This window comes from Pantherophis guttatus, chromosome 4 (assembly GCF_059756535.1).
Source record: "Pantherophis guttatus breed Tessera chromosome 4, ASM5975653v1, whole genome shotgun sequence".
NCBI classification, from domain to species: Eukaryota; Metazoa; Chordata; class Lepidosauria; order Squamata; family Colubridae; genus Pantherophis; species Pantherophis guttatus.
Window position 1 is genome coordinate 44,071,004 of NC_142066.1, and position 23,793 is coordinate 44,094,796.

The window sequence follows — 23,793 nt, forward strand, 5'->3', positions numbered from 1 at the left end:
GCGACTGATAACAGAGCAGCAGGAGGAAGATGCTTATTTCCTCAACAAAACATTCAACAAAAAAGAATAAACAAAAGTATTTCTCTAAGGAAAGACTTAGGATGCAACTCATCATTTGCTTATTTGAGAGTAGACTGTTGAATCTTCTAGAAATAAAACAGAACAGAATAACAGAGTTGGAAGGGACCTTGGAGGTCTTCTAGTCCAACTTCCTGCTTAGGCAAGAAAGCCTCTATCATTTCAGACAAATGGTTGTCCTATCTCTTCTTAAAAACTTCCAGTGTTGGAGCATCCACCATGTCTGGAGACAAGTCATTTTATCCAATATAGAATAAGTATTTAACCCAAATGGATCTATTTGGGTGAGAAGATTATATTACCACCAATGTTTATCAAAATCAGTTGACATCCAATTGATGTCAACTGATTTCCAAGTGAAAGTCAATAGTAGCCAAGATTAATTATGCAATATATGATAGCATTTCAAAAGTGACTTTTTCAAAATTAATGAATGTGGAACGATGTGCATTAGTTCATTTAATTTCTCAAAATAAGTACCTTTCAAGATACAATAGGTCTTGACTGTTTACCATCTTCCATCTCTTCAGAAACAAAATGTAATGTCTATGTAGCTATATAACATACTGAGCTCTTCAGATTTTGTAGAATTGTACATCTTGGCAGCTCCAGCTTGTGTGGGCAATGGAAAAGAATGCTGGAACATGTAATTTAGCAACATCTGAAGCAGTGGTAAAATACTACCAGTTCACACTAGTTCGGGCAAACCAGTAGTGATTAAAAAAAAGCTACCAGTTCCTTCAAACCGGTATTTCTGACGATCAGCTTTGCGGTGCAATTTAAAATCGCTAGAAAGTAGGAAATCCTGCTTTCTAGTGAATCTAAATCGCACGGCACAGCTGTTCCTCCCCTCGCTGTTCTACTTACCTTCCTAAGTCTCCTTTTTCCGTGCGAAGCACGCATGTGGTGTGTACTGCACGTGTGTGTGCAGCGTGTGTTTGGTGTGCACTGTGCATGCACACGCAATGCACATTTGGTGCGCACCACACACGTGCGGCCAGTGAACCTGTGGCAAAAAGGTTCAGATTTCACCACTGATCTGAAGGATTATAGGTCCTCCATCTCTGACTTTCTTCCTCTTCTATTTTGAATAACAGTGGTGTATTGATATAATTTCCATAAGACTGGAATAGTGGGACAAAATAGGCTGAAAGTTCTGATACAATTAATTAGCATATCCAATCTCAGATTCTAAATTTTTGGTTCAGGTGTAATCCTATCAATTCTATCTGTTTCATCTGATATATTTTAATTCAGAAAGTTAATTTTTGCAAGGAAAATCAAGCTTACCACTCTAAGGCAAAGACTGATTTTTGGCATGTATCCTCATTCTAGCAATATTGCACAATGAACTCACAAAAGGAGGCTACAGGTAACCAACATAACAATTTCCATTAGGACTTGGTAAGAGATGCAGCTAAAGTCAATTGCACAATATGGTGAACGTAATACACAATAGCTTGTCATCTGGATGTGGTCTTATGTGCAAGAAATCACTGTAGGTGGATTAGCATATGCTTGATGGAGAGCAAGTAGGAAGGATGGAGAAAATTGTCTTGATGCCATTGTTCGATTATCAAGAATCTCCATGGAGTCAGGATCTGTAGTCACCAATCCTATAAAAAGCCTATTTATTATGATATGCCAGCTCCAGCTTCCCATCATATATTTATAAAAGAGGATGCTGAATGTCAATGTGTTCCTCTCTTCTCTGAACACTCTTTCTGTATCTTTTCTCCCTTTTAACCCCTTCATTCCACTGCCTCTTTCTTTGCGTCTCTCCTGGGAGGGGTTTATTTGAACTGCTCTCTTCCTCCTCCTTTCTCTTCTCTTGGTTGCATTTGCCCTGTACGCTGTCTTGTGCACTCGCTCCTTATCTCTGTGCTGTTCTTACTTCTCTCTGTCTTTTCTTTATGATCCCTCCATCTCTCCCATTCTCTCCAACGCTCTTTTTTGCCTCTTTCTGCCCCCTGCCCCATTCTGCTCCCCTTCCCGTTTCTCTCTTTCACTCCCAGATTTTAATGATGTGATTCCAGAGACCCAGAGGCTGGACAGCAGCTTACAGAAGGCCCGTGCCCAACTCTCAGCCAAGGGCAGGAGACAGCGACCCTCTCGGTCCCGCTTGAGAGACAGTGTCAGCTCAACAGAAGGTGATGATATCCAGGACAAGAAGGTTGGTGCCCAGATGGTACTTGCTTATATTGCACTATTGATGCAGCCAGTTATGATATTTTGTGCATTTCACACTAACAATGTGGTTTGTTTGACTTCAGCTTAGTGTGTTGAACTAATAATAAAACAAATACAGAGTACTCTTGATGTACATCTTAAAAGAGAAAATGAATGAGAATTTCTAAAAGTACTATGTTTTATGATTATGACCTTTTTATTCTTTTTTAAAAAAATGTGTGTTTTTAAAAAAAGTTTCAAACTTTTAAAAATTTTAGCTGCCATAATTTGGTCCAGTGGTTAAAAGACCAAGCTAAAAACAAGAGACTATGAATTCTAGCTCCACTTTATTCATGAAAACTGGCTGGGTGGCTTTGGGCCAGTCACTTTCTCTCAGCCCACTCACCTCATTGTGTGGGGAAAACAGGAGAAGGAGGATTAGATATATTTGTTGCCTTGGGTTAGTTATAAAAATAATTAAGACAGGATAAATAAAGTAATAAAATAAATTTACATTTCCCCCAAGTTTTATTATATTTTATTATATTTGCCTAGAATTATATTCTAGAATGAAGAAACTATTGCATACACATACACAAATATATGCATGCATATGTGCACACACAATAGTTGTTTATTCTGAACATTTGGTGCAGATACACACACACACACGCACACACACACACACAGAGAGAGAGAGAGAGAGATGGTCTAAATGAACCAATGCTAGGAGCAGGGAGTGTAGAACTCCCCACACCTGTCTTCCCAACCATTTTTCCTGGACGTTCCCTTCTTAGAAAAAACAAGAGCACTATTCACTTTCCAATTGGTTGGCCATCTATCCAACAGTTCTTTTACTAGATCTTCCAAATGATGCTGTATGTGACAATCATAGTGGCTAGTGGTTAAAGATGTCACAGCCATCTCACTATCACTTTGAGGTTTCTTTCCAAAAGTGATATCCCATGTTGGAGTGACATTCTACTTTGAAGAAGTGCCTGTTTTAGGAGCAATTGAGGCAACTACTCTGGGCAGCTCATGGTGCCTTAATCACAGTCTATAGCTTTAAGTAACTGCTTCCTTGGCTTAATCAAAGCGCTAGCTCAGAAGTAAGCTTTGCTATATTCAGTAGGGATTCCACTCAGGATATAGACAGACTTTTTTTAAAAAAAAACCCTCCATATTCATTCATTTTATATACTCTTTCAATATCAATGTGAACATTATCCAAAATAACCTAGCACTTAGAGCATGCTGGCTCTTGTTCAAGAAAGTGGAGTGCTGTACATTTTGCCAAAAATAATGAGGTAGATGATAAGACAATAATGATCAATATATAAATGGGGGGGGGAGGAAAGAATAGCAGTGATGGAAAGGAAGAACTGGCCGTTGGATTTTGACTACAATTGCCAACCAATTAAGAACATAAAGGTTACCTAATCTAGTTGAACAAATAATCCATCGGTTTATGACGATGTTACTATTTCTTCTGCTATATGGGGAGTTAAGTTATTAAAATATATCACCAGTTGCCAGTTCGGTAATTAAAACAACTCAAATGGACGTGTTCAGATTATTTTGCCAGGATGCCCAAAGACTCAAGAATTCTGGGAAGAGTAGTCTAACAAACTGACAGTGCACTAGTTTGGGAGAAGTTAATATGTACCCTAGAAACGTATTTCTCAGATGAATTTCATGTTTCTTTCTATGCCTTTCTGAAGGGCACCCTCTCTCCTGGGTGTGCCTAGATGAGATTTGGTGAGATGTCTCTAAGATGAACCCATGCTACCTGATCTCTGCTTTCCTCTCTAGGTGGGCGAAGGCTGTGGAAGCCCAATCTATCACGTGAGATCCCCTCTTCATGATTCCCTCCATGCCTCATCATCTCTCTCTAGTTCCTCAGTCTTCACTCGCACCATTGAGTTTTCCTTTGATGCCTCAACAGTACAGAGGTCCCTGGAACAGGAAGAGCTTTCCTCCTCTCCTCTCATCCGTTACCGACCCCTGACCAATACCCTCTCCCAGGAGGGCTTAGGGAGCACACCCACCAGCTCCTCACCCAGGTCCTGTCCCAGCTCAGACAGCTCACCTATCTATGCACGAAGAGAGAGGCACAGTGAAGGTAACAGCTGGCTTAACACATTTGGAGTCAGGGAATGCTGAAAGCAAGACTTGGCAACGAGGGAGGGCTACAATTGTGAAAAGCAAATTCATATATAGCTCCCCTCAGACCAATTTGATGCAAAGGATATTTGGGATTTTGAGTTTAACCCATCTGTACCAAAAGTTCTTGCCTGGATATGAAAGAGAAGCAGCTGTTGAAATGTCCTTCTTAGTACTGTTATTAGAAGATAATTTTTCTCCTTTCCATATAGTTTACTCAGCTTACCCTGATAATGCTGAGATTCTCAAATCATCTGTCTCGATCACTTAAAAATACTTGAGTAAGTTCTAGCACCAGTTAATGTTTATGTTTGTTAATGTTTTTTTTAAAAAAACAATAAAAGTATCTGGAATTCCTCTCTCCAAATGTAGGGAAATCCTGAAACATGCTGGCCTCCCTTGTGGAAACAGACCACAGCAAAGCCATTTTCAGCCTATATTCAGGGGCTTCTCTCCTGAAATCTTTTCCCAAGATGCTGAATGGCCTTTCCTGTTGATGTCAAGGAAACTTTATGTTTTTATTGATTATCGGCTTATTCGTTAAAATTATCTTCTGGATTTTATTGTATGTTTTAACAGTAAACTGGCTGCTAAAGCTTTATTATGTCTGTATCAGTGGTGGGTTTCAAAAATTTTTACTACCAGTTTTGTGGGTCTGGCTTGGTGGGCGTGGCATGGCTTGATGGGCATGGCTTGGGTGTGGCAAGGGAAGGATACTGTACAATCTCCATTTCCTCCGCACTCCATGAGAAGGTTACTGTAAAATCCCAATTTCTTCTCGATCAGCTGGGATTTGGGAGGCAGAGAATAGATGGGGGCGGGGCCAGTCAGAATTTTTACCACTGGTTCTCTGAATTACTCAAAATTTTCGCTACAGGTTCTGACCAGTTCTGCAGAACTGGTCAGAACCTGCTGAACCCCACCTCTGGTCTGTATACAATTATAGTTAGTAAATAAACAGTTAACATATAGGCATTTGGTGTTTTAATTGTGGCTCCAGATCCTAACTGGTGGAGGAACATATCTCACCGTATGGGAGATTTTAGGGGCAAAGTAAATGCCTTTAAGTTTTGTATTTCATCCCTTAAAAATAACTGATTCCTCTAATTACATCCATTCTTTTCACAAGAGCAAAATCTTCTCCAGGTTAAAAAGGGACAAATATATATTTGAATTTACCTGCTCTGATATTGTTAAAATATTATTGTCTAGGCAACCTGGGACTCTTGAAGTTGTCCCATATAATTTTTTTTTTTTTTTTAGAATGCTACATTTAACTCTTTAAAGCCTCCCTTCCAACTCTTTCCCACAATTTTATTTTATCGCTCCCCTCTCCTAAAAACTCTGGATTGTTTTCAGTTATAACTTTTATTTTTATTATTTATTTATTCTATTTGTATAATGTTCTCTAACGAGGATGAGGATGGTATAAAATCAGTGACTGAGCCTATCAGTCAATCATCACTTATCTTGATCGGCTCCAAGGGTCAAATGGGAGATGCCAATTACAGAATGCCCAGCTGTGAATGGCAGTTTCACAAGTAGAGGAGAGGAAAAAAAAGTTTTCTCAATGGGCTTTTGAGGAACTATATGTTTCATCAGTCCTGAAACTGAGTATGCATACTGTGTAATGAATTTAACCAACAGTTCTGAGTGAACATAGTCATTCTTCAGAGTAAAACACAGGTGATGTTTTAGCACAATATGGTTAATTGTGGCTTATTCAATAAAGCAGGAGTATACAAACTTTTGGTTTGGCGCTCTGTGTAAACCCAGTCTGAATCACCTGTGTATGCATGTGTGCGTGTGTGCCTGTTTGTATTTTTTGCTGTGTTTAAGTGTTATGCAACAATGATTTCTTTAACATTTGCAAGACCAGAACAAGCACTTAATTCAAATTCTCTCCAATAGGCAGAATAATTTTATGCATGAGCATCTCATGGGACTTATTTTTGAGCTATAAATTCATTCAGAACTTAGGTTCAGAACCCTTTTAAAATTCCAAATTCCAGAGTAATTGAAGACGTACCCCTAGCGCACACAAAACACCTCTTCTTAATAGAATAGCTTGGAATAAAAAGCAGAATTTCAATGTCAATTAGCTTAAGTTTTCCATTAGGTTGGTCATTTCTGAAATAAGCCACAGACTCCCTTGCCTCTTTCCCAGATGACAGCAGAGATGCTAGTCCTCCAGAACTGGAAAGCCCCACAATTGGGCTTGACAAGAAAACACGCCGGAAGTTTCTGGATTTAGGGTGAGTCCTAGAGACTTGGTAAGAAAAACAATGTTTACGGGCCAAATCATTTTCTTTTGAGTTTTCCGCATTGTAATTTCTACTTGTGTCACTGTGTGTGAGATGTCACGGGACTATACAAATAATTTTCTGTGCTTGTAATCGTGTTGCTTCTCTCTTGCAGGGTCACCCTCAGGAGAGCATCTTCTGGGAAAAGCAGAAAAGAGAAGGGAGGCAACCGCCTCTCCGTTGGCAATAGGTAAGTAGTTAGGATTTCCCAAAGCTCCTCTCACTTAAATTCTTGTATAGCCCTGAAAATAACCTGGAAGACAAACTCCTATCAAGGAATTATGCAGATGGCTCCCAAAAAGTTATTTTTTTTTAAATGTACAGTTGTGCTTCTTTGTTCAACCATTTTAACAGGGCAGTTTCCCCATCCAGAATTTCTCCCTGGAATTTGTACATTAAAGATTGTAGAACAATTGATGGTTGCGAATAGCCCTGTTCTTTATTTGGAGTATGACAGTTGCACAGTCACAATGACTAAAAATTAATGCTATATTTGTTAATATTAGGGTGATGGGCTTCCCTCTATACTAATATCAAAATCTTGGCATCATCTTGCCACTTTTGTGAAACGAGCTCTGTTTATTTCTCATCATGGCTTGGCTGACTCACAATAATGGATGTGTAAAATTTATCATTTTAGGGACAGAATATTCCAGATTTTCTTCCAAACCATAGACATTCTGGAGGCGTACTCATTGTTTTTCAGAAGAAAATTTTCTGGAGGAGGAGGGAAAAAAAAGATTGTGATGCAGTCCCCACATTATTTTTCTAAAAAGATCAGTCACCAGATTTACTTCTCAAAAAGTAAAACAGACTCCAGAAGAATTGGATCAATGCGTTCTGGAAGAAACATGGAACGTTCTGGCGTTACCCAGAACATTCCATCTCTGGAATGGTACATTTTGCACATTTCCGCTCACAACTTCCCTTAAGGAATGATGCATGTAAAATTCACCTCTCAAGAAAAAAAAGAATAGAAAACTTAATGAGGCCCTTTTCCTTGTTACCTGTCTGACTTGTACAGGGAGTTGATGGAGGGTTCCAGCCGTTCCTCGGGATCGCCCTTCATGCCTTTTTCCTGGTTTACAGACAGCGGGAAAGGCTCAGCCTCTTCAGGCAGCACAGCTTCTCCTACCTCTTCCCCCAAGAACGAGGCCTTCAGCCGCAAGAAATCTGCCTCCCAGGTTTCAAAACCATGTATTACGGGGGAGAGCTGGAAACCTCATAAGGACTAACTGCCAGACTAGGCTAAAATGGGGTTGGATAAGTCCAGCATGTTGTGGGAACCAAGGTATTGTCTTAGCGTATTGTGCAAATCAGGGCTTCATATTAAGCCATGAGACATTTTAATTCTTGGGCCACATCATGTCACATGAACACAGCAGCTGTGTTTTGTTTTATCTTATGTGGATCCTGCCTTAGAGCTAATGCAATGAGGCTGTGCGATAACAGTACTGGATGGGAACAGGGAGGGAAGGAGTGGGTCTTTTAATTAAAATGTTTTGAAACCTTTGCTTTTTAAGTGGAAAGTGATTAGACAGGGCAGCTCTATGCTTCTGGCCTAAGGGAAGTTTTTCCTCGGACATTAAAAACTGAAGGGTTGACTTGGATAATGTTCCCAGAATAACAGGTAGTCCTCGACTTATGACAATTGAGCCCAGAATTTGGGTAAGTTGGTAAGTGAAACATTTGTCAAGTGAATTTTGCTCCATTTTATGATCTTTCTTGCTACAGTGAGTCACTGCAGTTCTTAAGTTAGTAACATGGTTGTTAAGTGAATCTGGCTTCCCCATTGACTTTGCTTGTTAGAAAGTCGCAAAAGGTGATCACATGACCTCGGGACACTGCAACCGTCATAAATATGTGTCAATTGCGGAGCATCCGAATTTTGGTCATGCGACCACGGGGCTGCTGCAAGTGTGAAAAACAGTCGTGTCACTTTTTCAGTGCCATTGTAACTTCGAATGGTCACTAAATGAACTGTTGTAAGTCGAGAACTACCCTGTACAAAATGTTTGTTTTTCTTGACAATTTTGTCATCCACATCCTCTGTCTCCGCTTAAGAAGGTTGTTGATTCTGCTCTCAGCTTCTCTAATTCTGCCTTCTTTGCCAGGAATCCACCCTAAGTGATGACTCCACCCCTCCCAGCAGCAGCCCTAAGACCCTGAGCGTGGCTCTACCAGAGACCAAGTGTTCCTACCCATACCATACACTGTCACAGTCATCTGATGAGGTAAGCTCTTATCCCAGAGCTATAATTGCACTCAACAATCAACTAAAGGGCCACTGTTGGACAGTATTACTTGGTCTGTTGTGTGGATGTTTGGGTGGTTTAGGGGTGGAGAATTGTGGTGGGTGGGAGTGTGTTTGGGGATTATGTGTGTTGGACCTGGTCTTTGGGTGTTAAGTGAATTTCATTGTATAGGTATTCTGTGTATATTCATACAATAACAATAAAGTTATTTATTTAAGTCCTCCTGGTTCTCAAACCCTGCAGAATAATGCTGCAATTCCTAATTTGCCCATGGAACCTTCCTGATTCATAGGGACTAGATATTTATTCTTATAGTGCATTGCTTTGGAGCACTGAATTCATCCCACCATGAGTCAGCCATTCAAGTTGCTGTCCCAGTTGAAACAAGTGAATAAGTCATAACATAATAGTGTGTGAAAAACAAATGCCTCGATGTTTAATATCACTTGGATTATAAAAAGCTACATTATTTAATTGGGCTCCATCCCAGCATAAAATGGTAATAAAACTGTGAATAATGAGAAGCTGAATTTACAGGAATTGGGTCATACCCTATGGTTATTCTCTGCACCCCACAGGGAGAGCTATCCAACTGATGCAACTAGTGTGCTTGTAATCTGCATGATGTTAAAAAAAACAAAGAGACCTTATCCCTTTGCAGTCCATGGGTGATGAAGGATGTGTGCTGCATATTTCTAGAGCCTTCAAGGACTGCTGCAACCCACTGAGCAGCAAATGCATTACACAAATAATCTCTCTTTTAGTAATGTACTTGGAAGTTTTACGATTAGGGGAAAAAAACCTGGTTAATTGCAGAGAGTGAGCTTTCTTTTGTAATTGTAAATGGTAACTTTCTAATTCTGCTTATATTTTCTGCAAAGGAAATCGGAAGCTACTTGTTTATATTTATTCTTTTATGTCTTTTATTCTTCTTTTATGCACTTTTATCTTCTTTCTTTTTCTGTTTTCTGCTTTTACTTTTCATTAATTTGCATTTTTGTTACTTATTAAAACTTGAATTAAAAAAAATATAAAACGAAAGGAAGAATGTACTTGAAGCTTATACAGAACCCCATTCATCATTTCAAGCATGCAAAAAAAAAAAAACATGAAAGAAAAGCATAATTGTGGATACAAAAATACCTTTTTGCAGGTTTGGGGTTTTATTGATTCTGGAGATGTGAAACTATTGATAATGAGCACTATCTAAAGTGTGGCATATTAATGCATTACTGAAGAAGAAAGAATGAAAGTAGCTGCCATGATTACATCAGCAACAACAAAAATAACATAATTTCTACCACATTCTTCCATTCAAACATCTTGAAGTGTAGACGGAGGCATCCCTAGGTGGTTTTGATTGACAAGTGATGAACCATATGTTGTGATAAAAGATACCAGAATCTAAGTACGCAAGGGAGGGATTTGCATCAAGATGTTTAGCACTTGTATTCCGACATCCTTTTGATATAATTGTAGTTTGCTATGGGTCCTTGTGATTATAGAGAAAGCGAATAAGTATTTTTCCAATTGAGTTTTAAAAGGAGTTAAAGTTTATGGACAGGCCTTCCCCCAGATGGCTGACTAGATGTGGTGCCAGGAAGTTTAAACTTTACATATAGAATATAAGAACTATGGGCAATATCAGATTCCCTCTTCTTTCTCCCCCTTTACTCTCCCACCCTAAACAATCTTCCCTGAAGTTTCTGGATGAGCCTCTGAGTGCAGCTTCAATGTGGAGCAGCCAGAAAGTGGGCCAGTGGCTCGAGAGTTTGAACCTGGAACAGTACATGGCAGAATTTGCTGCTCAAGATGTGGATGGACAACAGTTGCTGCTCCTTGATGGGGCCAAATTGAAGGTAGTGGAGAAGATGATTATCTGAAAATGGGTTTTTGATCAGTTTATGGAGATGAAATACTGTTTGGCAAAAAAAAAAAAAAAAGATTGTCTAGTCCATATTTTTGGTCCTACAAGTATAAATTTAGCATTGATAGAACAAGTCATGTTCTAGTATGTATGTAAGCACAGATCTTAAATGTAGGCATTTCTACTAGCAAATGTTTCAAGCACTTTTTTCCAAATGGATTCCAAGTTGACAAATTTTTAGAAAAAGATCTGGATCATTTAAACATCCAAGTCATATTTGAAGTGCAAGGAATCATAGGAATATAGCATTATATATCAGGTCAGATTCTTTATCCATATAGTATAGGTTTGTCCATTTCATCAACAAATATTGAAGTTTTACTCCAATCGCATCACTTTAAGCCAGGCTTCCTTATATTTTTCAGATAGGTTGGGCCAGCACGTCAGGTTGACAAATGGTGATTTTATGTGAAGATATATAAAGGATGGAACCTACTTCTACTACTGAGTTATAGTCCAGTCAACATAATCCAGACAAGGGAAGTAGAGTAGAAGTTCACATTTTCAGTCATAGGAAAGATCCAATAATTGACCAGCTTAGAATTGACCATTTAGTGTCAAGGTAAAGTGCAAAGAATCACATGATCTTGAAAGATGCGTGATTATAGGTAGTCTTCGACTTACGACAATTGTGCCCAAAATTTCTATTGCTAGATAAGGCAGTTGTTAACTGAGTTTTGCCCCATTTTTCAATCTTTCTTGCCACAGTTGTTAAGTGAATCACTGCGGTTGTTACGTTAGTAATATGATTGTTAAGTAAATCTGTTTTCCCCGTTGACTTTGCTTGTCAGAAAGTCACCAAAGATGATTGCATGACCCCATGACATGGCAACTGTCATAAATTTGTGTCAGTTGCCAAACATCTAAATTTTGTTCACATGACCGTGGGGATGCTGTAATAAGTCACTTTTTTTTTCAGTGCTTTGAACGGTCACTAAATGAACTGTTGTAAGTCAAAGACTACCTATACTTCTGTCTGGTTGTAAGGAGGAGATGGGAAGAAGGAGAGATAGAATGGCTGGGTTCATACACAGCGATATATGGTTTGTATTCCTTTTGACTAGTCTCATGCATACATTTGAGAGGCAAATGATATCTGCTTACTGAGCACCAAAGAAATGCTTCGGATTTCTGTAGGCTGCCTTTCAGTCATTTCAAACTGAGCCCTTTATGTGGCTTCCCTGGTTCTTTGGAATGCAATCCATGTGGAGTGGAGGAACCTAATGTATCTGTTTTTAAAAGACTTTCAAAATAATCTTTTTGGACAATAAAATTACTGGCGAATTTTTATTCTTTTTTTTAAAAGTTACCATCTTTAGCTTTGGATTTGGTTTTATGGTTTTATCTTGCTGTGGTTAAAACTATGAAGACACCGCAGTAGTTGGTAGTATTTGAAGCCTAATAAAATTATATATCAAGCCAGCCATTGTGACTTAGTCAAGAGCACAAAGTATCCACAGTATTAGTACAGGAGCGCAATACGCGAAAGTGGAAGAGGCAGTCTCCAAATCAATCCTTTTGCTGCTGAAGTATGGATTATTATTTTTTTCTCATTAGAAACCACAGTAATTTAAGGGACCAGAAGAATATGCACTGGGTTCCCATGCGTGTCTTGATTTTACAGCTATATCCTTCCTCCATCTCCACAGGCACTTGGTGTCAGCAATTCTCACGATCGGTCTCTTTTAAAGAGAAAGGTGAAGGAGCTGAATGCAGCAGTCGAGAAAGAGAAGAAAGCCCAGGAAAAGATGGAGAAACAGAAAGAAAAACAGAAAAAGAAAGAACAGGAACAGAGGAAGAGTTAAGCAAAGAGGGGAAGGGGGGAATTACCATTTCTCAGCATAGGCTTAGACCCATTTTCCCCTTAGACCCATTCCTATGGAACATCTCTGGAATGAAGGGGATGGACATCAGCATCCAGGAAAATGGAGGGCAAGATGCAAGCATGGTCCTACCAAAGGTTATGGGCTTGGGTGGGACATAGGGTGAAGCTGAACTTGCTCTGGGACTATATAATGGTGACACCAGCAGTAGGAGCTTGGCACACCACTAATGGTGGATTGGCCACAAGGGACAGAGAAGACAAAGTTGATGCAAATAGTGTCTCCTCTACTATGCCAGGACAATCCAACTGCACTTTCAGGGGGTCAGCAAGACTCCCTCTGCCAGTGGTGCAACATGGAGGTGGGTGATAATGCTATCTCCCCAGCCCCTGCTCTGTGTAATACCTTCAGTTGACACGGCTATATCTCTATATTTCCCTATTGATCTTATTCCTCTACACAAAATTGCTCACCTCAAAGGCTTTGATGGGTTCACACTTTGTGTCAGTTAAGTGTCCCATCACACCCTCCTGCCATTACCAGGGGAACACAGCTGCCTTGCAAAACACAAACGAGAGACACACAGACATGCATGCACACACATACACAAACACTCTCAAAACACCAAGGTTGAGACAATTGCATAAGAGTTTCTTTTAGGTTCTCCTCTTCCTCTGCATCAGGAGGGCAAAGCACTCTTTGCCCATTCTTTGCAAATGCCTACAGAATAATATTGCTGGGAGTGAATGGGTAGTTGCTCACTGCTTAAGTAAGAGACCAAACTGTATAGAGGGGTGGAGGAGCTTTAGATGCCTGGCAATATACAGCAAAGAACCACAGTGGAATAAAAGAAATTTTGCATTGTCGGCTGGTTTTTAGCATCAAAGTTATTGCACAGTTAAGTGGAGGATCTCCCCTTCTCCCCATTACTGCCTAACAGTCTCGTGCAGGCAGTACTGCTTTAAAGCTGTTTCAAAAGGAGAGACATAATCCGACACTTCAAGAAGAACATCTTTTTCTCATTACTGTATTTCTTTGCCTCATTATGAGGACATTCTATTTTCTTCTTGGAGTTTTTTTTTGCGGGAGAGAGGGGAAGGAAGGAAGCTGGGCATATGGGATAAAGGAAGCAATGGATAAAATGCTTTTCCTCACTCGAGAGAAAGGGCAAGCAGAGGGCATATTACCCTCAGAAGGTTTTGCATCTTACTTCAGAATATTAGTTCATATTTACCATGAAATGCGAAGTCAGAATGAAGGGGAATTAAAACTACATAACTGCATATACTCCACTGAAAGGTCTGTTCTCAGTTGCCTTCCGAGAATTTAGGTTTGTTTTATCCATTTGGCACATCATATCTGCAGACAGGGCGATCTGAGCATGTCTGCAACCTGCAGCCCACCCTGCAGTGAGACACAATGCACAAACACACACTTTGCTGAATGTGCAGTAACCTTGTGAGACTGGAGGTGCTTTCTAAACCTTTCTGTGATATTGCTGATGAAAAACAAACTGCGTTCTATTAAGAGAATGTAGGTGTCTCAGGGGAAATGTACTTTGCCTCTCTAGTTCTCTTAAATTGCATGGACAACTCAGCCCATATTTGAAGCTCCCGAGTTCCTCTGGAAGGAGCAGAACAGCAATATTTAGACCAGGGGTCTGCAACCTTAAATACTCAAAGAGCCATTTGGACCCATTTCCCACAGAAAACACTGGTAGCCACAAAACCTGGGTGGGCGTGGCCAACTCGATGTCACTCACTTCCACCAGTCACATGACACCCCCCCCCAGCCACGCTTACTCAGCCAGTCATTAGGGCAGAGAACCAGTTGTTAAGACACCAGGAACCACAAAATCTTTTAACATCTCTCTCCCCTCCCTCCCTCCCCCTCTCTGCATCTGCCCTGGCCACTTCTCCATCCCACACTGTCGCCCTTATCCTCTCAAGCCAACTGAGGAGTGACTGGGAGGGGAGGGCAAAGGGTGGGGCCAGCCAGTGTTGGGATCACCTGATGGAGCCACAGCAAGGGCCCAAAGAGCCGCATGCGGCTCCAGAGCCACAGGTTGCTGACCCCTGGTTTAGACTCATCTTTTTCACTTGGGGAGGGTTTACAGCTCAAAATGGATGCTTTAAACTCTGTAAAGTGCCACTCGTTCCAAGAAAGGCAAACAGGCCCAGTTGTAGCAGAGATCTGCTCCTCAATATAGTCAACCTTTGAATTTCTCTCACAACTGTGTTATGCCGTCACAGTTTTGAATTACATTCCACTAGTTCACAGAAGTCTATAAACATCCCCCAAAAGGCCAGGAATGTGTAGAGACCGCTGAGCCCACATTGAGGGTTGAATCCAAATCTCTAGAAAGAGCTGGCTTGTTCCCAGTTAGCAATGGAGAAAACACAGCTCCATTCTTACTGGAAAGGTTCTCCCAAGGTAAGTTTTTCAAAAGTGAATTGAGACGTTCACCTATCTAGGCCACGAGTTTCTGTAGAAATATCGGTACAGCAAAACTCAAAACTAAAATTTGCAACTGTGGAAGACACGTCCACCTCATATTCGTTTAGGTGTTGCTCCCTGGAGAAAGAAAGAAAGATCAACTGAGACTTATGAATTTGTGTTCATTAAGAGGACATTCCATTTTCTTCTTGGAGTTGACTTTTCTCTGGGTCAGTTTTCTAGTCAAAGAGCCCTCAATGGATTCAAAGAAACCTGCAACCCACAATCACAGGCTTCATTATTCTTGTTTTGTTTTGTTGTTTATGGATTTAACCTGTCCTTCAGACTACTCTCTCAAACTTCTTAAAGCTCTCAGTGCTTTGGGCAATTGGACAGAAACCTGTTTGTCCAAACTCAAGTCTTTCCTGCCAGGACCCTGCATTCCATAGTCCAAGTTAAAGAGAACTTCCCCCCCATAGATTCATCACCCAGATATCTATTGCAGTTTGGGAACTGTAGCGTCATTCTGAATTGATGGTAGTCCTATTGGAAAACAGCACCTCTCTGTCACAGTGCTTACACTGATAAGAGCCAAAAAGCCAAAAGGTTTTGATCACCTCTATCCCACTTTTCCTTGGGTGTAACTCCTGCTTTACCACCATTTGTCAGCTAACATAACTCTACAATGACAAATATGAAGCAATTCTTTGCAGATGTTTCTAAGTGGGGATAGTAAAAACAGAATAAAAATCTGTCCTGACTTGTCTAAACTGCTAGATCTGTGCTCTGACCAAAGTTGAAAGGGTCTTGTCAAAAGAGCCAAGATATTTGGAGGGAATATACAGACTTGGAAATGGGCCACATTTTATCATCAAGAAATCAATGACGGCATAAAATGTTTTTATTAATTTTCTCTTCCCATCTCGGCCCAACATTTTACTTCCTTCGCTGCTAAATGTTTATGCAAAGCAGGGTGAAGAAACAGATATTGCAATGAAGCCACTATGTGCTTATGCATACTGCATAAAAGATTTTCTTTTTAATTTCTACTTTGCTCTAACTCTATTGCCATATGTACCCTTGCATATTTATAAAGAATATTCTCCTATTGTCTGTGAATCTATGTAATGACTAACTACGCAGCAGAGACTGTTGGCTAAATCTAGCCTGCTTCATCTTCAGAACTTGAAATGTCAAACAGCTCTGTAATTTATGTATAAAATACTTAATATATGCAATTTTAAAAAGGCAACCACTTTCTCCCCCACACATGCATTAGTAATCCCTGACTGAAGTCCTAAACATCGTGAAGTTGGCCATTTCTCCATAAGCAGTCTTTGTGTAATTGGAAATGCCACTTGTTTAGACTGTAACATCTAAGAATCCTTTATTTATGGGAATTGATGTAGATAAAATCTTTAAAAAAAAAATCAGAGCAAAGCACATTCTAGAGAAAGGCCATCATAAGGTGAGCCGTTGTTTCAAAATTAGCCCTATGTAAATAATAGAGCAGCATCACCTTGTCAGCTTCCACCCTTAAGCATGACTTTCTACGCACAGATTGGCAGGCACTGGATGTCTTTTTTAAAAATGCCCCCAAACTTTGGAAGAGAACCAGACTCAAAGCTTACAGAATAACAATAACCACTAATCAAAAGCAGAGTTGCGGATGCAGCTACTACTGTACTGGTATCCAGCATGGGAATCTTGGCACTGACCATGCTGTGTACTTCTCCCTGGGCACACAATGTCTCAAGACATTTTGCAAAACATATGGACTTGAAAAAGAAACAGAGGGAGGATGCTTCCTCAAGGATGCTCCTCAAGTTAAGGAAACATTGCATCAATTTGCAGGTGCTCCAAAAAAATGGAGCAAGGTGGGGTGACCTTGTTCCAAATTGAGAAGAAAAAGGAAGCAATATTTAACTGCTTAGGTCAGTGCTCTGCTGGTGGGAAATATTCCTTAGGGCGCCTCTGTCTACAGAAGAAAAAAAGCTCTGCAATTTTGGCTAGCAGGCCTGAGAGTCCTTCTTGTGTTTCTTCAAGGGAATATGCTGCTTTTCTGTTGGTCAAGTTGACAAAGCAAATAACAATGGTGATTCTCCCTAAAATAGGCCTTGCACCAAATGTTCCTTGTAATATTTTATTATGCCACTTCCTTCCCACAAGAGTGGACAACCTGGGGCCACAGGACTACATAGTGTCTGAAAATATATTTTTTAAAAAATACTCAGAGGCTCCCCCAATTAGTAAGTGCTAAAAAACAGTGGCCCAGTTTGTAATTTCAAGCTGAGAAAAATTGTACTACAACCTTAAGGGAGGGTTAACATGGTTTTACAAAATAAAAATGGTTATCTCCTCATAGCCACCCTCCTGAAAAAGCCTATTTCACCCAGAAAAAAAATCTTGCTGTGAACTGTCTGCCTAATAATTCAAATTTAACGTAATATAAACTTATAAAAACACATTCTACTAATGACTTTGATCTCTCATAAACTGACAGTGAAGTGAAGTGATTAAGGCTAGAAACTGGGAGACCATGGATCTAGCCCTATCTTGAACACAAAGCCAGCTGGCTGACCTTGTGCCAATCACTTTCATTCAGCCCTAGAAAGGAGGCAATGGCAAATTAGTTCTGAAACATTTACCAAGTAAACTGTAGGCAGTCCCCAAGAATCGGACATTATTGAACAGAAGAATTTAAAAAGAAAGGGACAAGTCTACATGGGTTACTTGGCTAAATTTGCCCTCTTATTCTTGAATAGTGAGGGAGGAGTTATTTCTCAAAGAGCTATGGAGCCTTTGGAGGAAGTGAGTAATGTAACCGATAGAGTATTTGTAGCTCAGGGCTGAACTGTGGGATCATTGCTGCTCTCTGAGCTTGGTTGTTTTCTTGCAGATATTTTGTTACCAAATTAGATAACACAAGATAAACCCTGCCCCTTAGTATCTGCATATGAGGTTGTGATCTAAGTACAAAAAATAATTTCATTTGCATTGCAACATTGTGATACACAGATTGTCATTTGCCCTCCTCGTGCACAGTCACCCCAGATGCCCATATCTAGAAGTTTTCCCCGGAGGATTTTGCAACCATTTATCTTTGATCACTTAAATTAGGAGGAGGAAAAAAGACAAATCAATTTTATATGGGCAAAATTACTCTTTCCTCTTCTAATTACAAAGCTTTGTGACACGTGGTCCTCCATAATTACAATTCTTCCCAGCCCCCATGCCCATTGATGAAAGACTACAAAGAAACAGCTCAAGACCAACTCTTACCCATTTTTATGTGATTCACATATATCTCCATTAGGTGTCATCATAACATGTTTGAGTAATAAACATCTCTCCTACTCCTCTCAGAAACCAGCAATAGGAGGACAGCTGCATTCTGAGCATTTGAAGACAAGATGTTGTGAATCAAGAGACATATTCAGGAGCAACCTCAAAGGTGAGTTTCAAGCACACAAGTAGAATGCATGTTGTTGTACTACCATGTACCACCACTGATGCCAATGAAATCAAGTTATACAACCGGGCAGATCATATTTAAATTTAATGATTCTTTTTGTTTTGTTTTCTTAGCTGATCAAGAAAATTGATATTGTAATACTATAGCAGCAATGGGACCTTGGCACATGCCTTGTTCCTCCCAAAGAATTAAAAGTATATTTAAGCATATGAACACAGACCCTTTCTGGTCAAAGCGCCTAGCACAGAGGATGGGGCAGTGGCAGAAGGGTGGTTTATTACTGTGTAAAAATGATAAACAGGCGAGTGCAACTCAGGGGGATCTGGGCAGACCCCTTAAGCATAACATCTGCTTAGAACAATAGCACAGGATAAAAATAGAAGGCAGAAGCAATTTTCCGCCTACAAAAACATTTCCATTTGTTTTGAAATGGGGACCAGAAAAGTGAGATCATAGCAAAGAGCTGCTGGAAAGCGAACAGCTGCCATGGCAGGGGGTGGGGATGGGGGTGCTATAAAAGAGGGAAGGGAAGAGAGAGCTTCTGCCTGGAATCCATAATTGATAGCCTCTGAGATTCTTTGGGGGGGGGTAGCTCCTTTTGCCCATGGTTTCTAAGCACTGGAGGCATATGAACCAGAAATATGTCCTTAAAATAAATATACTACATTTTTTTCTATTGCAGTTGGAGGACAGGATTGAAGCTTTCAGTGTTCCCAGTTCATTCACCTGACGGAGACCAACAGACTCTTTCTTGGGCATTTCTTCTGCCATCAATTTTCTCCCATAAGCCACCCCACCCACTCCCCAATTGTGCCCTAATACTTTTCCCATGGAGAGGAGGAACTCCTCCAATATAAGCAGGACTTAAGGATCTATATTCCACCACAAGCCAGTCTAGGAATTGAGTCATGGTGAGCAAAAGTGCAAGCAGTGGATGAGACAAACAAGCAGGAAACCATAAAACTCCAAACCACCTGCAATGCCAGCAAAGCATTTTCCTTACGTCTCAATATATCTAGTGCAATCTAAACCTGAATCTTCCATGGCTAAAATTCCTGGCTCTTGTTCTGCTTTCCTCAACTTGTCTGAGATTCAGACCTGTATCGTGAAAAGCACACAGAAAACAATGCAAAAATATCTACCCCTCAGAGAATATTTCTTACTTCCAGAGCAATATACTAAGAAACATGCCTGTGTCCTCTAATGTCCTTGGCTCTTTGCAATGGACTCGGCACTGGACTCTGCCGTCCCTATGTCAGATTTTAAACCTCTTCGTGCCTTTTGCTTGGATCTTGATTCATGTGAAGAAATGCAACAAAATCACATCCACGCTTGTTAGCTTCTTCTTCCTTCTCTTTTTGCTTCCTGATTTTTCTCAACATATTAATGTTTAGTGGTCAAGTTGTCTCAGCTTCGTGATTACAACGCAAACATAATAAAAAGGTGATGTGTGCAAATACTAAATAGGAACAAAAGCAAATCCTTCAGGCCTTTCCCATCCAATAGATCAAAAGGCAGGACTGTGGTGAGGCAAAGAAATTCCATGCAGAGTTATGTTGATCTAGACTACACATTTCTGAAAAGAAATCTGAGAAAGAGATCAGTATGCTGTCTAACAGGTGAAGCGGCCAGGCAGCCAAGGGGAACACTCCACAGAGGTCTTACAACACAAGGTGAGATTTATGCTGGTGATTATCATTTGTTTCTTTTTCTCCCCTCACCAAAGTTTGGTTTCTCCCCTTTGGAAGCAGGGAAGTGCCCTTCCTGTTAACAGAGAGGCTTGCTTAGGTGACTCGATAGGTGGATGTGTTCTTGGGCTCCGTGCTGGGCACACACCAGTCATCTGCCTCCTGGATGGTCTGATAGTGACGCCATGCTGACTTGTTGTACACTGGAAGCCTTTCCACAGAATCTGTTGACAAGGCCTAGAAGGATGTAACATAGATTAGGATGCACTTTTGATAAAATCATATGCAGTGATCCACCTGGTATCATCGGCAGGTTGTCTGCTTTCATTTTTATGTAAGGCAAATGACCTGAAGAATTGTTCTGACTTAGGCTTCCTTAGAAATTAAACAGCACAAACTTAGTCCCAGCAAATCTCTTTAATTCATACAGCTGTAAATTACTTTCATTTACAAGGCTTGATAAACGGTCTTTCAGAGGGAGGTTATCAATACCCACCTATCTCATGTGGATCGCTGCCAAAGAGCTAATTTCCAGACGCAGGGCAAGGCCAAACTTGGCACAGAGTCACAAACAGAATTTTCAAATCTTGAATCAGCCAGATGAACTAACTGCTTCCTGCAAAAGCTTACGTCCCATTCGCTTCTCTTTTATGTCTTATGGAGGGGCCAATCATCTCCAAGTCTTACTCCCAAATTGACCCTGTTTCCTTAATTATTCCTGTCTCCTGGCAACTCTGCACGTGCGCACACTAGGAACAGGCTCACGCTGTTCTTCTACGTCGCTGATGTAGGCAGCAAAGAACTACCAGATGGCCTTGGCTCCCTCTCTGCCTCCGACTTAGAGCCCTTGTCTGAGCCTTCCCCAGACTCCAGGACTGGCCCACATTCCTCCCCAACCTCCTCACTGTCCGAATCTGCTGCCAGCTCTGCTGGCCGCTGGCAGGCCACAACAGTATTGAGAGGCAGAATGAGCAGGAGACAAAATTCAGACTGTTGGCCTGAGTGAGTTATTTCGATTCCCACTCCACTGAATAATATAAAGTTGATCTGGACATTCCTAATCTTTGTGGGGAAATCCAGAAAAGTTGTATTGCATAATCTGTATTTATTGATATATGCGTAAAGAAACATTTTGCTAATTTAGTCCACATCAGACTGGGAATATGAGCAGGAAATAAGCAAGACACCAACTTACTTTCAAATAGATGACAGCATCTGTTCCAAATCCCTCCATGGAGAATAGCTGAAGATCACCTTGGAAATATTTGGCATAGAGTCTCGAGATTGGCAGTCCATAGCCAAAGCCGGCCTTGTTTGTGAAAGAAAAGAAACATGGTTTACTCATTGTACAGTACATAACACCACATTGTTAAGCATGCCCACCTATAAATACTTCAGGAACAGTGCTTCTGAATCTCAGCAACTTTAAGAGATGTGGACTTCAACTACCAGCATTCCCCAGCCAGATTTTAGAAGATTGTAGCTGGCTGGGGAACGCTGGGAATTGAAGTCCACGCCTCTTAAAAGTTGCTGAAGTTGAAAAATACTGCTTTGTTCTGTGCAGTCTCTCGTTATGAGCCCTGTTATGTATCCCTAACTTCATTGCCACAAAGCACACCGGGAACCAAGATGAATGTGATTCACCACCCCAAACACACACACTTAAAGAAATATAAAGAAATAAAGGGAGACAGGGGATTCCAAATTTAATCTGAGCAATAGTGCTGGGAAAGGGGATGCTTAATCCTTCTCTTTTCTGCCGTTTTCCTGTTTTAAATTGTTCCCCAACCTTGGTGTTAGTTTTGTCAAGAAGACAAAAAGGAGCTACTTCTAGTCTTTTCCCTCACATTGCAGTAGGTTCTGAACAATTCATCATAAAAAAACAGCTCCCCCTTCCTCAAATGGGCTGTTCTAAAATCAGCATTTTATCCATTATAATAAAATATATTGAGAAATTGTTTTAACTGTTAAATAAGTGAAATGTTGCATTTTAATTACTGTCTTATTTTACTGTGGTTTTCCTCCACATATTGTTGTCAGCATTTAATTAGAAATAAGTATTTTCTTTCTTTCCTTACAATTCTACTGCTTTAACATCAGAACATTTAAAGTGATCCCTACTTTATCCCTTTGATGATTTGTCATATCTTATCCCATTTCTGCAGTGCTCTTAATACTGGTGAACCAGATATTACTAGTCCTCACTTTTTATCTGAATAAGCATGGCAAAGGAGACATTTTTAAGGCGATATTTATATTTTTAAAAAACAAGCTGTTTGAAGCCACCTGCCTTGACCTTTCCCTCTCAAGAGATTCAAAAGACTGGTTGCAATTTTAATTGGCTTCGTATTCCCAACTTTGGCCAACTTTGTAACACATACCAGTGGTGTCCCTCCGGTGCCCAGCTCTGGTTTGGGTGCTGTGGAATATAAGTAGCTGAAGAGTCTATCAATCTTGCGAAGAGGAACCCCACCGCCTCGGTCACTCATCTGCTCCACAACAGAAAGATAAAAAAAGAGAGAGAGGCAGAAATTCTACAGGGAGGGAATGGAGGTAGGAAAGCCTTGCCCCTTATTTTTATTTGAGGGGCTTTTCATTAAAGAAACCAATTAGCTGGCAGTACCTAGCTGGCCATAAGCAGTTTTGAAAAATGAAGGTTACCCACCCCACCCCCCGCAGACACATACATACAATGTCAAACAACTGGATAATGCTGCCAAAAAAACCTCATTAATGAGTCAATGAAGTCTCCAGATGTTGGATTTGACTTTAGTCAGACTTCACATTTATATTTAAAGAGGTAACTAACAAATCCAATTAAAGATAAGCTACCAAAAGGAAAAAGGAGAACCAGAACTGAACTTGCCTTTCACCAGACTGAGCAACCGAACAGACTATCTGGACCCACCCTTCTATTCTACAATGAAGCGTTCTGCATTCCTATTTAAATTATAATAACTATTTCCACAAGTTTGCATTTTCACATCTAATTTATGCAAATTTGTCCAAACTGATTTTCTCCTTTATTGTTTTTTTTGACAGTACTGAATTAAGTAAAGTATCTTGCTATCATGAACAATCTGAGATAGTATGAGCTTTAACAGAAACTAGAACACGGGTGTCAAACTCACTGCGTCACATTGCTGTCACGTGACGTATCGTGACTCCTTTTCCCTTCACGGAGCTGGGGTGGGCATGGCCTGCGTATGACACAGCTGGCCTGTGGACCACCAGTTCGACACCCCTGAACTAGAATAAAGACTGACTCCAATGTAAGGATCAGAGTAGCAGTTTAGGACTGGTCTGACCCAGATCCAAAACTTGTTATCAAACTAGTTATGCTGATACCTTTTATCATTCAAACTGCCAGTCACAGAAGCCCACAGTATTCATTCCTTCCCATATACATACCATCCAGTTTGGGTGGGTTTATTTTTTATTTTTATATTCCAGTTTTTCTCTAGGATGGCTTTTTC

The 23,793-nt window shown here is 40.4% G+C and overlaps 2 protein-coding genes across 8 annotated transcripts in view; one reads left to right on the plus strand and one right to left on the minus strand.

Moving 5' to 3' along the window:
- Nucleotides 1-19,787, plus strand: part of SAMD14 (sterile alpha motif domain containing 14) — a 33,423-nt gene extending 13,636 nt beyond the window's left edge. For 3 of the 6 annotated variants that reach the window (XM_034415454.3, XM_034415451.3, XM_087893964.1), the window contains 9 exons: nucleotides 2,115-2,251; nucleotides 4,060-4,369; nucleotides 6,578-6,665; nucleotides 6,829-6,903; nucleotides 7,738-7,897; nucleotides 8,828-8,947; nucleotides 10,672-10,827; nucleotides 12,545-12,695; nucleotides 18,521-18,608. In XM_034415454.3, the coding sequence (XP_034271345.2) occupies nucleotides 2,115-2,251; nucleotides 4,060-4,369; nucleotides 6,578-6,665; nucleotides 6,829-6,903; nucleotides 7,738-7,897; nucleotides 8,828-8,947; nucleotides 10,672-10,827; nucleotides 12,545-12,695; nucleotides 18,521-18,552 (1,229 nt within the window). In that variant the 3' untranslated portion in view covers nucleotides 18,553-18,608. Of the gene's footprint in view, nucleotides 1-2,093; nucleotides 2,252-4,059; nucleotides 4,370-6,577; nucleotides 6,666-6,828; nucleotides 6,904-7,737; nucleotides 7,898-8,827; nucleotides 8,948-10,671; nucleotides 10,828-12,544; nucleotides 12,839-18,520; nucleotides 18,609-19,311 lie in introns of those variants that run through there. The other 3 variants (XR_015734206.1, XM_034415452.3, XM_034415450.3) reach the window with 3 other exon arrangements.
- The window catches only part of PDK2 (pyruvate dehydrogenase kinase 2), a 37,722-nt gene continuing 32,348 nt past the window's right edge, over nucleotides 18,420-23,793 (minus strand). For both annotated transcript variants that reach the window (XM_034415457.3, XM_034415456.3), the window contains 3 exons: nucleotides 22,699-22,806; nucleotides 21,513-21,626; nucleotides 18,420-20,554 (listed from right to left, as the gene is read on the minus strand). In XM_034415457.3, the coding sequence (XP_034271348.1) occupies nucleotides 20,414-20,554; nucleotides 21,513-21,626; nucleotides 22,699-22,806 (363 nt within the window). In that variant the 3' untranslated portion in view covers nucleotides 18,420-20,413. The remainder of the gene's footprint in view (nucleotides 20,555-21,512; nucleotides 21,627-22,698; nucleotides 22,807-23,793) is intronic.